General features: G+C 44.5%; 1 protein-coding gene across 7 annotated transcripts in view; it reads left to right on the forward strand.

The window, feature by feature from the left end:
- Positions 1 to 7,072, forward strand: part of RGS20 (regulator of G protein signaling 20) — a 107,598-nt gene extending 100,526 nt beyond the window's left edge. For all 7 annotated transcript variants that reach the window (XM_008000643.3, XM_008000641.3, XM_008000638.3 and 4 more), the window contains 2 exons: positions 1,522 to 1,756; positions 6,025 to 7,072. In XM_008000643.3, coding sequence (XP_007998834.3) covers positions 1,522 to 1,756; positions 6,025 to 6,213 — 424 coding nt within the window. In that variant the 3' untranslated portion in view covers positions 6,214 to 7,072. The remainder of the gene's footprint in view (positions 1 to 1,521; positions 1,757 to 6,024) is intronic.
- Positions 7,073 to 13,068: the final 5,996 nt, after the last annotated feature.

Genomic DNA, 13,068 nt, shown 5'->3' on the forward strand with positions numbered 1-13,068 from the left:
CCATCTCTACTAAAAATACAAAAAAGTAGCTGGGTGTGGTAGTGAGCACCTGTAATCCCAGCTCCTCAGGAGGCTGAGGCAGGAGAATCGCTTGAACCTGGGAGGCGGAGGTTGCAATGAGCCGAGATCATGCCATTGCACTCTAGCCTGGGTGACAGAGAGACTCTGTCTTAAAAAATAAATAAATAAATAAATAAAAACTAAAGACTACATTTTTGAGGGTTACATATATACATTTAAAACTATGGAAACTAAAAGAGATATTAAGGATCATTATTAAGCTATGTTTTCTGATCTCGATATAATTATGACAGAAGTAAGAATTAACTCAAAGGGGTAACCCCAAAATCAAATATAGCAGTTCCCTAGGGGACAAAGCCGGGAGACAGTAGCAAGTAGAAGTAGCACCAAAATAAATGCAACATTGTCGATGCTATTCTGGTTCTTAAGGAAAATGGCCCATTCATAAGTGTTCATTTACACTGGAGACTGGGAAAGGTGGATGGGAGGGTGGGAGGTAGGTAAGGGATGAGAAATTACCTGACGATTACAATGCACACTATCCCATTGATGGCTACGCTAAAAACACAGGCTTCACCACTGTGCAATGTATCCATGTAACAAAAGTGCACTTGTACCCCCTAATTATATTTTTTAAATGTTTGTAATATTTTTTAAAAAGTGAGTCGGACGCAGTGGCTCACACCTGTAATCCCAGCACTCTGGGAGGCCAAGGTGGGTGGATCGCTTGAGCCTAAGAGTTTGAGACCGGCCTAGGCAACGTAGTAAGACCTGACTCTACAAAGAATACAAAAAATTAGCTGGGCATGGTGGCACCTGCCTGTAGTCCCTGCTACTTGGGAGGCCAAGGAGAGAGAATCATATGAGCATAGTAAGTCGAGGCTGCAGTAAGCTGTGATCACCTCACTGCACTCCAGCCTTGGCAACAAAGCGAGACTCTCAAAAAAAAAAAAAAAAGTGTTCATTTTGTTGTCACCTTTGGACAGTACAGTGGTGGCATTTATAACTTGCATTTATATTACATATATTCTCTTTCTCAAATATTACATAATTTTAAAATACATTAAGCAGACACTTGCTCTGTTGTTCTAGAGGTTTAATGTTGTCAAACCTGACTTAGTTCTGTTGTAGTACAGAACTCATCACAGGTGATTAGGAAGTTTTGGGTCAGATGGTTGTAGGATTTTTCTTTACATTTATAGTTTTTAAAATATTGCAAGATGTGCCCAGTTGTAAACAAGCATGTTCTTAGCAGTTATTATAGCAACTTGGTTTGCAAGCCTTTTGGTATGCAATCCAGCAAACAATGTGAAAGTATCATATTCATGTGTTTTTCCCAAAGGCTTGAGGAAAGGAGAACAGCTCTTCCCCTTCCTAAAAGGGCCTCGATGCATATATTTTTCATTCTTGGAGGAGGAAAAGATAATTTCTAATGATGAAATTCCAATTAACTACCACTAACAGTTCCCCTATGCCCCCTCTCTTTTGGTCTCCACGAAGCCCTGCTCCTACTCTGGAAGAAGTCAATGCCTGGGCTCAGTCATTCGACAAATTAATGGTCACTCCAGCAGGAAGGAATGCATTCCGTGAATTCCTCCGAACAGAATTCAGTGAAGAAAATATGCTCTTCTGGATGGCCTGTGAGGAACTGAAAAAGGAAGCTAATAAAAACATTATTGAAGAGAAAGCAAGGATAATCTATGAAGACTACATTTCTATACTTTCTCCTAAGGAGGTATGTGACCACGAAATGCCTTCTCCCAAGGCTGATGGTAAAAGTATTAACTTGGTGCAAAAGCAACTGCCACAGGCCGGGCACGTTGGGTCACACCTGTAATCCCAGCACTTTGGGAGGCTGAGGCGGGCAAATCACCTGAGGTCAGGAGTTGGAGACCAGCCTGACCAACATGGTGAAACTCCGTCTCTACCAAAAATACAAAACTTAGCCTGGTGTGGTCACGGGTGCCTGTAATCCCAGCTGCTTGGGAGGCTGAGGCAGGAGAATCGCTTGAACCTAGGAGGCAGAGGTTGCAATGAGCTGAGATTGCACCACTGCACTCCAGCCTGGGTGACAAGAGCGAAACTCCATCTCAAAAAACTAAACAAAAGTGATCACCTTTTTTTTCTTTTTTTCTTTTTTGAGACAGAGTCTCACTCTGTCGCCCAGGCTGGAGTGCAATGGTACGACCTTGGCTCGGTGCAACCTCTGCCTCCCGGGTTCAAGCGATTCTTCTGCCTCAGCCTCCAGAGTAGCTGGATTATAGGTACGCACCACCACGCCTGGCTAATTTTTGTATTTTTAGTAGAGACAGGGTTTCACCATGTTGGCCAGGATGGTCTTGATCTCTTGACCTCATGATCCACCTACCTTGGCCTCCCAAAGTGCTGGGATTACAGGCATGAGCCACTGTGCCTGGCCTCGCCATTACTTTTAACTTTTTCCAGGAAAATGCACAAAAGTTTTCACAGATTTCAGAGGACACTTGCAGCCCCTCTGCAGGTCCACAGTCAAAGGGATCTGAATACCGTGAAGGCGGGTGCAGCTGTTTTCTACATTTTGCAGTTGCTGTTCTGGGTCAAGCTGAACATGACCAAACAGCTGCACCCTCATTCACAGTATTCAGATCCCTTTGACTGTGGACCTGCAGAGGGGCTGCAAGTGTCCTCTGAAATCTGTGAAAACTTTTGTGCATTTTTCTGGAAAAAGTATCCCCTGGAGTCTGCATTTGATGGTGAACACTGTTTACAAACATTACACCCTAAGAAGTTCCTTTAAATAAAATTATCTTGTTATTCTGAGAAAAATATTGTCTTTAGGTATCTTGATGTTACAGGCCAGCAGCATCACAGATGTGATACTGATGCGGAAAAGGTTTTCCCCAGGCTGGCCTTTTCACATTCAGGAAATTATCAGTTGAATGAGATTGGGCAAGTTTCCACCTGTCAGAGTTTCAGTTACTTCAGATCTAAAATGTAGGAGGTCAGGCCTGGCACAGTGGCTCACTTCTGTAACCTCAGCACTTTGGGAGGCCGAAGCAGGTGGATCACCTGAGGTCAGGAGTTCGAGACCAGCCTGGCCAAACATGGTGAAACCCCATCTCTACTAAAAATACAAAAACTTAGCCGGGCGTGGTGGCATTCACCTGTAATCCCAGCTACTCGGGAGGCTGAAGCAGGAGAATCGCTTCAACCTGGGAGGCGAAGGTTGCAGTGAGTAGAGATTGCGTCATTGCATTCCAGCCTGGGCAACAAGAGCAAAACTCCACCTCAAAAAAATAATAAAATTTAGGAGGTCAGATTGTTCTCACAATTGGGTGCCCTGCAGCTCTCATTATAAAACTATTGGTTATTTCCTACTATGTGCTGACAGGAATGTCAGGTTGAAGAAGCAGGGCCTCTCCTGTCATGGAGCTCCTGGAGATGTGGGCAGGCAGACCAGGACCCCTGGCCACACGCTCAGCACTCACTGGGGCTCGGGGGTGAGCCATCCACAAACGGGTGGGTGAGAATGAGAAAAATACTCAAGGAGGCTACAGATGGACCAAGGATAGTGCAAAGGAAATTTCCACAAACACAGCAGGATGGCGACATCCCAGGAGACAGGCCCAGGCGAGCCCAGGAGAAGAGCATGAAGTTGTGTGATCACTGCAAGTGTACATAGATTGTTGTGCCGGAAGGGGAGGGTGCTTACCAAACTATTAGGCCTGGGGGCAGGCAGCGGGAGGAGACTTTAAGAGAGAAGGGGTCAGAGAGCAGGTTTGGGCATCATGCCGAAGTGTCCAGATTTTTATCTTGGGAAGCCCTTGGATTTTAGCCCGTTTGTATCATCACATTTTGATTTTTGAAAGACCAATAGGGCTGCAGAATGGATTTGGAGAAGATGAGGGGCAGAAGACTTTAGAAAACTAATTCAGGAGCCCAAAGGGACGTGGCAAGGGGCTAGCTAGGCCAGCCAAAGACACTAGAGAGGAAGGGTTGGATTTGAGGCAAACCCACCATCTCAAAGGACTCCCATATGCCTGGTGTAGGCAGACCAGGTGGTGGGGTCGTTGGCTTACTTAATTTTGTGTCGTTACATTTTGCTTTCTTAAGTTCGGGTTGTTAAATTGGTAATACTCAGTTGACATGTTTGAATACTGAGTCCAGAAAGTTATTTTCATTTTGGACTAATAAAGAGCAAGATAATTTTTGTTCTTTAATTTATGGCTTCCACATATTTTTATTTTGTCATGATTTTTTTTTAAGGCAAAGTTTTTCATCAGTCTTTTTTTTTTTTTTTTGAGACGGAGTCTCGCTCTGTCGCCCAGGCTGGAGTGCAGTGGCCAGATCTCAGCTCACTGCAAGCTCTGCCTCCCGGGTTCCCGTCATTCTCCTGCCTCAGCCTCCCGAGTAGCTGGGACTACAGGCGCCCGCCACCTCGCCCAGCTAGTTTTTTGTATTTTTTAGTAGAGACAGGGTTTCACCGTGTTAGCCAGGATGGTCTCGATCTCCTGACCTTGTGATCCGCCCGCCTCGGCCTCCCAAAGTGCTGGGATTACAGGCTTGAGCCACCGCGCCCGGCCCATCAGTCTTTTAAAGTATTATACAACCAAAACACAGGCCGAGCACGGTGGCTCACGCCTGTAATCCCAGCACTATGGGAGGCCGAGGCAGGTAGATCACCATGTCTAGGAAGAGCCAAACATCAGAGCAATCAACATCTACGGGCTTAGTGAAATCCAAGCACTTTGTCATTAAATCACCAAAAACATAAGACACTACCATCATCATCATCCCCACTTCAGGGAAGGAGCTCACTAGAACAGAGTTTACCTTGCCTGAGGCCTCACAACAATGCAGTGACAGGTTCGTTTTGTTTGTCTGTCTGTTTTGAGATAGAGTCTTGCTCTGTTGCCCAGGCTGGAGTGCAGTGGCGCAGTCTCAGCTCACTGCAACCTCCCCCTCCCAGGTTCAAGCGATTCTCCTGCCTCAGCCTCCTGAGTAGCCGGGATTACAGGCGCCTGCCACCATGCCCAGCTAATATTTTTTTATTTTTCGTAGGGAGATGGGGTTTTGCCATGTTGGCAAGGCTGGTTTCGAACTCCACAGCGCTGGGATTACAGGTGTGAGCCACCATACCCGGCCAGGGCTGGAATTTAAACACAGGCATCGTCTGCTCTCAGGCCCTGTGATTGGAACCTTCCAGGGTTTTGAGTCAACTTCCTACTTCACCCCTGTGCCCAACCCTCTGGGCAGGCCAGCACTCATCCCCAGAGCCCTGCCACTGTGGGCCAGCAGGGGAAGCCTGGGCCTCCACGCATCAGCCCCCATGTTACAAGGAAATGAGCAAGGGGCAATCTGTGCTGCCTGTTTTCTTCAAAGCAGCAGTGTGAGCCCCGCCAGCATCACTTAGAACTTGCAGGCAGTAACAAGCGATCAGGGGCCCCTGCACCTACTGAGTCTCGGGTGGGGCCCAGCAACTGCTCTCACAAGCCCTCTGGAGCCTGCTGATGCCACTGACATTTGAGAACCGCGCTGATTATGCTTTTGGTTTCTCTTTTGGCGGTTTGGATTTTTTGGATTATCTTGTTTGGTTTGGGATATTTAAAACACAACAAGGCCGGGCGCAGTGGCTCATACCTGTAATCCCAGCACTTAGGGAGGCCGAGACGGGCAGATCACCTGAGGTCAAGAGTTCGAGACCAGCCAACATGGAGAAACCCCATCTCTACTAAAAATACAAAAGTTAGCCGGGTGAGGTGGTGGGTGCCTGTAATCCCAGCTACTCGGGAGGCTGAGGTAGGAGAATTGCTTGAACCCGGGAGGCGGAGGCTGCAGTGAGCTGAGATTGCACCACTGCACTCCAGCCTGGGCGAGAGAGTAAGACTCTGTCTCAAAACAAAACAAACCACAACAAAAAAAACCAAAAACAACAACAACAAAAAACCCCACAAGCTGTAGGAGTTTGGGATAGATACACAACCTAAAGTCTCTAATACAGCTCCTTCTCCTTTCTGTCGACAGGTGAGCTTAGACTCCCGGGTGAGAGAAGTCATCAACAGAAACATGGTGGAGCCATCCCAACACATATTCGATGATGCTCAACTTCAGATTTACACCCTGATGCACAGAGACTCATATCCTCGATTCATGAACTCTGCTGTCTATAAGGACTTGCTTCAGTCCTTATCGGAGAAATCCATTGAAGCATAGGATTTTTCAAATATATTTATTATTAATAAAATAATAAAAGAACTCATGGGCTACATCTAGCACAGGGAATTTAGAGGTTGTAGCATCTTCTGCTGGGGTAATACTCAGGCTATTCTAATAACAGATGATTCCTTCAACAGACTGCTATATATTCACAATGTAAATTGCAGCCACCTTTAGTGATACTTTTGAAACAAAAAAAAAGGGATATGGCTGTTGTAGAAAGATAGCGTATTTGCATTTACAGTAACAGTAGCATGTTGTCAGTGGCGAAGGCTACACAGAAGGCTCCTTGCTGCCCGGAGCAGGTACATCCGCCAGAGTAAAGGGAACCACTTTTGTTTTGCATGAATTTGGTAATTGATTACTCTCTCCCCAAAGAAAAGGCATTCAGGTGTTTCTCAACGACCTCTTCCATCCATCAAGCTCGGTTTGAATACTTCACTTACCAGTGCCATTACAGGACCCAAATTCACAGTTCATAAAGATGTGACCACTACATGTAAAAATAGCATTCCACTTGATCTTACAGTATGTATGTATGTATGTATGTATGTATGGAGATACATATGTGTGTGTGTGGATCTCTACATGGTTAATGTAAAGCACTGTGCTCTGAAGTGGATCAGTCACAAATGTCTGGTTAACAGAAGCAGTGCTTAGAAAATTCTTTTGTTGAAAACAGTTACTGTTATTTTATTATCAGAATTTGCCAACCTAAAGAATGAATTTTAAAATTTGTAACTTGGTCATGTTCACAACAAAACTGTCAAATAAGCATATTTCCATTTTTATTACTGAAAGAAACATGGGCATTTTTCATTCTTTAAAGAAATAAAGCACAAGAATTTTACCTCAATCTTTATTTTTCCATATGTACATATTTGGGAAACAGAAGATTAAGAAAGTAGGGATATGTGCAGCGTATCTTTTAGCTCCCAGACTACGATTCTGTCCTTAGAGCCCACTATTTTTATCATAGGTAAAAAGAATAACTTCTCACAGGTAAAAAGAACTTCATAACTTACAGGTAAAAATATCGGTTGGTAGACCTAGACCATTCTGAAGAAACCCACCTCTACATGGAACAGGAAACACACTCAAAATCCAGGACGCTCTGAGGAGTGGGAAAGATGCCACTTTGCAGGAGGTGGCACCATGCTCCCGCCCTCGAGGGGGATGGCTCTCCTCTGGGTCCTTCTCCCTCCCTGGCCTCTCCATAGCCTGCCTGTATCTTCATGACTGCACTCAATCCCCAAACCCAAGCCCCTCTCCTTCATTCTCAGGAAACCATTTTACCTCCTACTCTACTATGCAAATTGTGTCCCTAAGCCCCTCAACTTCCCATGCAACCTATAAACACATACAGATCAGTGTCTATTCTCATCTCCCTCAGTCCAGTCCCAGAGAACCATGTGCTCTCTCCTTTTCGAGGTGCTTCTAAGTTTTCCAATCTCATTTCTTACTAAAGAAAAAGGATGTAATTGTGAATAAGACATAAGCCCTACCCTCTAGTAGTTTACATTCAGTAAAAGCAAACAGACATGTCAGCAGCAACTCTGATATAGTAAGAACCACAGCAGGGGAAGAACAGCGCTGCAGGAGTCATGAAGGGTTACGGAAAGACTCTGGTGGAGATGGCACCAAAGTCACAATCCAGAGAAGAAGAAGAAGGTGGATGTGTTGGAGGCAGGGAGGGAACTGGATGCGACAGTATTCACAACTGAGCGACCCCAAAGGAATCGACGTGCTGAGAACGAGGGAAGACGCACATAAAAGGACATGTTGGAATCAGTTGGATGGAGGAATCTGGGTGGGTGAGTCTAGGCTGGCGTATTGATTTTGGGGTTTTCAGCACATAGGCGAGTAAGATTGCCTGGAGAATTATGCATGAAAAGATAGCTGAGGGTAAATCATTGCAAGGATAGACAGAACTGAGAGCCCCAAAGGAGATTCAGGATTCGTCTCGTCAATACAGGTAAGAAGCAAGTCGGGGAATATGGAAACATGGCAGCAAATGCATGAGAGTGTCTTGAGGGGCAGGGGTGAACAGTGGTAAATGAAGACTCTTACATAGAGCTTTGTTCCAGCAATTTCTCCCCACCCTCCTGTATCACTGAGTTCACCTTGGCTTTTTCCCACACCGTAAGCACGCTTGATTTCCCGTTAAAAACAAACCTGTGTTCCACTGTAACGGCTGCCTCTTGTCGCCCCCTTTCTCATCAGACCTTTCACAATAGCCCACACTTGCTGTCTCCATTTCCTCATCTCCCCGTTCTCACCTTGAGCTGCTCCAGTGCCCTCAACTGCCCAAGGAGGCCTCTCCCCGCCAAGTCTACAGCGCAGTTTTCCCAGCCTGCTCAGTGGGCTGCTCAGCTCCTGAGATCATGGATGACTCCTTCCTTGAAACAGCACTTCCCTCAGCTTCTGAGGTGCTCTCCCAGTTCTCCATATTCTCTCTCTTCTTCGTTTCCTTCCCAGGCAGCAGAGCACAGAAGCTAAGGGCTTGGGTTCTGGAATCAGATTCTCAGACTCCCCTACTGACCATGTGGCAGTGGGAACTCAGGCTTTCTGGGTCTGCCTCCTCATTAGTGAAATTGAGGATGATAATGGTGCTAATTTCTGGTGTTGCTGAGGATTAAAGCCACTCCATGTACAATACAATGAGCACTTGCTACACATTAGTCACTGCTGTTATTACCGGGCCATTAAATGTGGTGGCCCCTAAGGCATGGACTTGGGTTTCCTTTTCTTGCCAATCTGTATGTTCTCCCTTGGTCCTCATATTCCCTTGTTTAAAATACCTACCAACCTACTGATGGCTACCAAACTGGGATCCAGTCAAGACTTTCTCCTGAACTTGAGAATCAGCCCCCAGCTGGCCATCTCCACTGGTGTATCCCACAGAGGGTGGAACATACCAGCGCTTGGTTGTGACTCATGACCCCACTGCCTCCACACCCCAAGCCTGGCCCTGCCTGCAGCCCAGTGACCCAGCCAGTCACCTAAGTTCCTATCCAGTGTTAACTGTGACTCTTCCCTCCTTTTCTCTTCCCACACATAATCACCCAGCCTTGCCAATTTTACCTCCTATTTCTTACCTGTCTCTTTCTTTCTTCTGACCCCCATCATCTCTTATCTGCATCATTGCCAAAAGAGCTTCCCGGTCTCCTGCTTCTAGTCTCAGTCCATTCAAATCCATCTTTCAAATGCCTACAGGGTGGTCATTCTCACATAAATTTCTGTTTGTCACCATGCTTCCACTCCTTAACATCTTTCAGTAGTTCCTGATTGCCTGGAGTCAAATACCGAGTTCTTGGCCCAGCATAATAAGCAAGACTCTCTGCAGTCAGGCTACTGCCTCCCTAGCCAGCCTCATTTCTGTTTTAGACTCTGCAACATAGATATGTAGAAAAGGTGCATATGCCACTCAGACCTTCATGACTGTTCCTGAAAACTTGGTTTCTGCTGTCCCTTACCTGCTCCCTCTAAAGTTCCACTCTACCCAGCGAACTCCTATCATTTCTGTAAGATTTACCTCCTCCAAGAAACCTGACCTCCTAAGTCATACCTACATCCTGTGTTTGGGGGCCATTTTTCAATGTTGCAGGAATATTCTGCACAATATTTATCATCTAAGTCATTATAAGTTCAGACTCCAAAATAAGGAAATCCTGCCATATGTGACAGAATGGATGAATCAGGATAATGGATGAATCTTGAGGACATTGTGCTAAGTGAAAGAAAGACAAATACTGCATAAAACAGTTAAACTCATAGAAGCAGAGAGTAGAATGGTGGTTGCCAGGGGCTGGCGAGAGGGGAAGTAGGGAGCTGCTGTTCAATGGGTATAAAGTTTCAGTTACGTAAGGTAAGTGCTAGAGATCTGCTGTACAACATTGTGCTTATAAATATAAAAATTTGTTAAGTGGGTAGATCTCATGTTACCTGTTCTTAATAAAAAAATTGAAAAAGATGGACAAATCAGCAAAATATTAAGATAAGTCAGCCTGATATTAACCCATAACCTTAACACTCCCCCAGATCTCTTTTGCTTCTGCAGGTTAACTGGAAATCTTAGCAGTATTCTCATAGCTTTTGATGTTTTGTATCAGCTCTTTTATTTAACTCAAATATTCACCCAAAATATTTTAAGATTTTTTTTTCACTTGCTTGTGACAGCAACCTGTTTCAAACTAGCTTAAACACAAAGGAAAATGTTTTCCCTTCATAAACAGGAAGTCTGAAGTCTACAATAGTTCTAGCTTCCACATGGCTGGATCCAGACCTCTGATATTATCAGGACTCTCTCCAACTCTCAGCTCCCCTCAGCTTCATCATACACAAAGGATCGCTGCATGTAGTAAGCAAAAAGCTGCAGGGAGCCCCAAACGCAGCTCAAGCTGACTTAGCTGTCACTGTTCATACAGGAATCTCAAGGACGGTCATGGGGTAGGGGGGACACTGTGAATGAGACCCGCCGGAGTCATGTAGAGAGGAGAAGGGGCAAAATTGCCCCTAAATAAATTAGGAAAGTATTTGGGAACTAATGCTGAGTTCATTAATGAGTTCAGTAATGCTGAGACAGAAGCTATAGCTATCACAGTCCAAACTCCAGTGCTCTCAGTTTGTGCTTTTTAAATATCTGCTATACTTTCACATTGGCATTATCACACAAATAACGTTTATTTCAAAGTAGTTCAGTCATCCAATTATAAAAACACTTGGACCAATTTAACCAGACTGTATGGGATAGCACATATGAAATGCGTCTCTTTGAAATCATGGCCATTAAGGGGAAAAATAAAAATAAGCTATCTTTATATAGCATCCAGGGAGAGGAATCAGAACAACGTAAGTCACCTGAGATAGCTCCTTGTGCTTTCAATTTCCATCCTCCAGCTAGATAAACAAGTACAAGAGTACAGGACAAACAAGTACAAGAGTACACTGAAACTGTTGCATCACTTTGCAGAAATAAAGCACCAAAAGGGATCTCCCAATACTCTTAACTCCTTACATTCCTTATTTTAAAGTTGGAGTCTAGGCCGGGCGTGGTGGCTCAGGCCTGTAATCCCAGCACTTTGGTAGGCTGAGGCAGGTGGATCACCTGAGGTTGGGAGTTCGAGACCAGCCTGTCCAACATGGAGAAACCCCGTCTCTACTAAAAATACAAAATTAGCTGGGCGTGGAGGCACATGCCTGTAATCCCAACTACTCGGGAGGCTGAGGCGGGAGAACTACTTGAACCTGGGAGGTGGAGGTTGTAGTGAGCCGAGATCATGCCACTGCACTCCAGCCTGGGCAACAAGAGCAAAACTCCATCTCAAAAAAATAAAAAAAATAAATAAAAAATAAAGTTGGAATCTAAAACATGACCAACCAGTAGTTATCCACTCTACCTCTGCAGGTCCCCAACCCATGGAACATTCTTTTTTTTCTTTATATCTTAGCTCTTGAACAGTCAAGATCATGTAACACAGACAAAGACATATCCAAGAAAAACTATTTCATGAGCACCTACTATATGATAGGCATTCTTCTGGATGCTAGAGACACAGCAGTGAACATATTTCCCACAAGAACTTAACTCTACCTCTACTAAGTAATAGCTATTGATTATCGAATATAGCCATGATTATAAGCTGTTTTTTCTACTTTCCATATTGTGCAGACTATTCCTGCAACATTGAAAAATGGCCCCCAAACACAGGATGTAGGTATGACTTAGGAGGTCAGGTTACTTGGAGGAGGTAAATCTTACAGAAATGATAGGAGTTCGCTGGGTAGAGTGGAACTTTAGAGGGAACAGGTAAGGGACAGCAGAAACCAAGTTTTCAGGAACAGTCATGAAGGTCTGAGTGGCATATGCACCTTTTCTACATATCTATGTTGTAGAGTCTAAAACAGAGTGAAATAGTAATACTTCACTATTACTTTTTATTGACTTCAACTTAAACATTGTTCAACATAATTCTTCCATTACTTCCGAGGAATTTGTAGCTCTGTCAAACCCTGTAACTCTGTAACTCCGTCCTATTTCCCGTGAAGTAGTATCCTTAAGGTTGGTCCTTTGTTTTTCATATGCGACTTTTTTTGAGACAGAGTTTTGCTCTTGTTGCCCACGCTGGAGTGCGCTGGTACTATCTTGGCTCACTGCAACCTCCGCCTCCCAGATTCAACCAATTCTCCTGCCTCAGCCTCCCAAGTAGCTGGAATTACAGGCATGCGCCACCATGTACAACTAATTTTGTATTTTTAGTAGAGACGGGTTTCACCATGTTGGTCAGGCTGTCTTAAACTCCTGACCTAAGGTGATCCACCTACCTCGGCCTCCTAAAGTGTTGGGATTACAGGCGTGAGTCACCGTGCCCGGCCTCATATGTGGCTTTCACTAGTAATTCAGTGATTATCCCCATCATGTTTCCCAGTGGGATATACAATTCCTTTCGAATGGTTAATTTTCTACAACTAAATACAACTAAATGGGCACTAAATGGGAGTATCGCTTGAGCCCAGGAGGTGGAGGCTGCAGTGAGCAGATTGTGCCACTGCACTTGTCAGGGTGAATAAGTGAGACCCTGTCTCCAAAAAATAACAGAGAAAAAAGAAATAAAGTCAATTCAAATCCACAAATTACAATTTGATCCACAAGGACCACTATGTAGCTATAAAAATTCAAAGCACAGCCTGTTATTTCTTTTGCTGTCTTATTAATACTTAAAATACTTGCCATTTGTAAGATTATATATAGGTTTAGATGACTGGGTGAATATAAATATTTCTGAATTTTTGCCACGGCTTAGCAAAATTTATAAACCAATGCTCGTCATCACCCAGGTAAGTTAGAAAACC

This window comes from Chlorocebus sabaeus, chromosome 8, assembly GCF_047675955.1.
Source record: "Chlorocebus sabaeus isolate Y175 chromosome 8, mChlSab1.0.hap1, whole genome shotgun sequence".
Taxonomy (NCBI): Eukaryota; Metazoa; Chordata; class Mammalia; order Primates; family Cercopithecidae; genus Chlorocebus; species Chlorocebus sabaeus.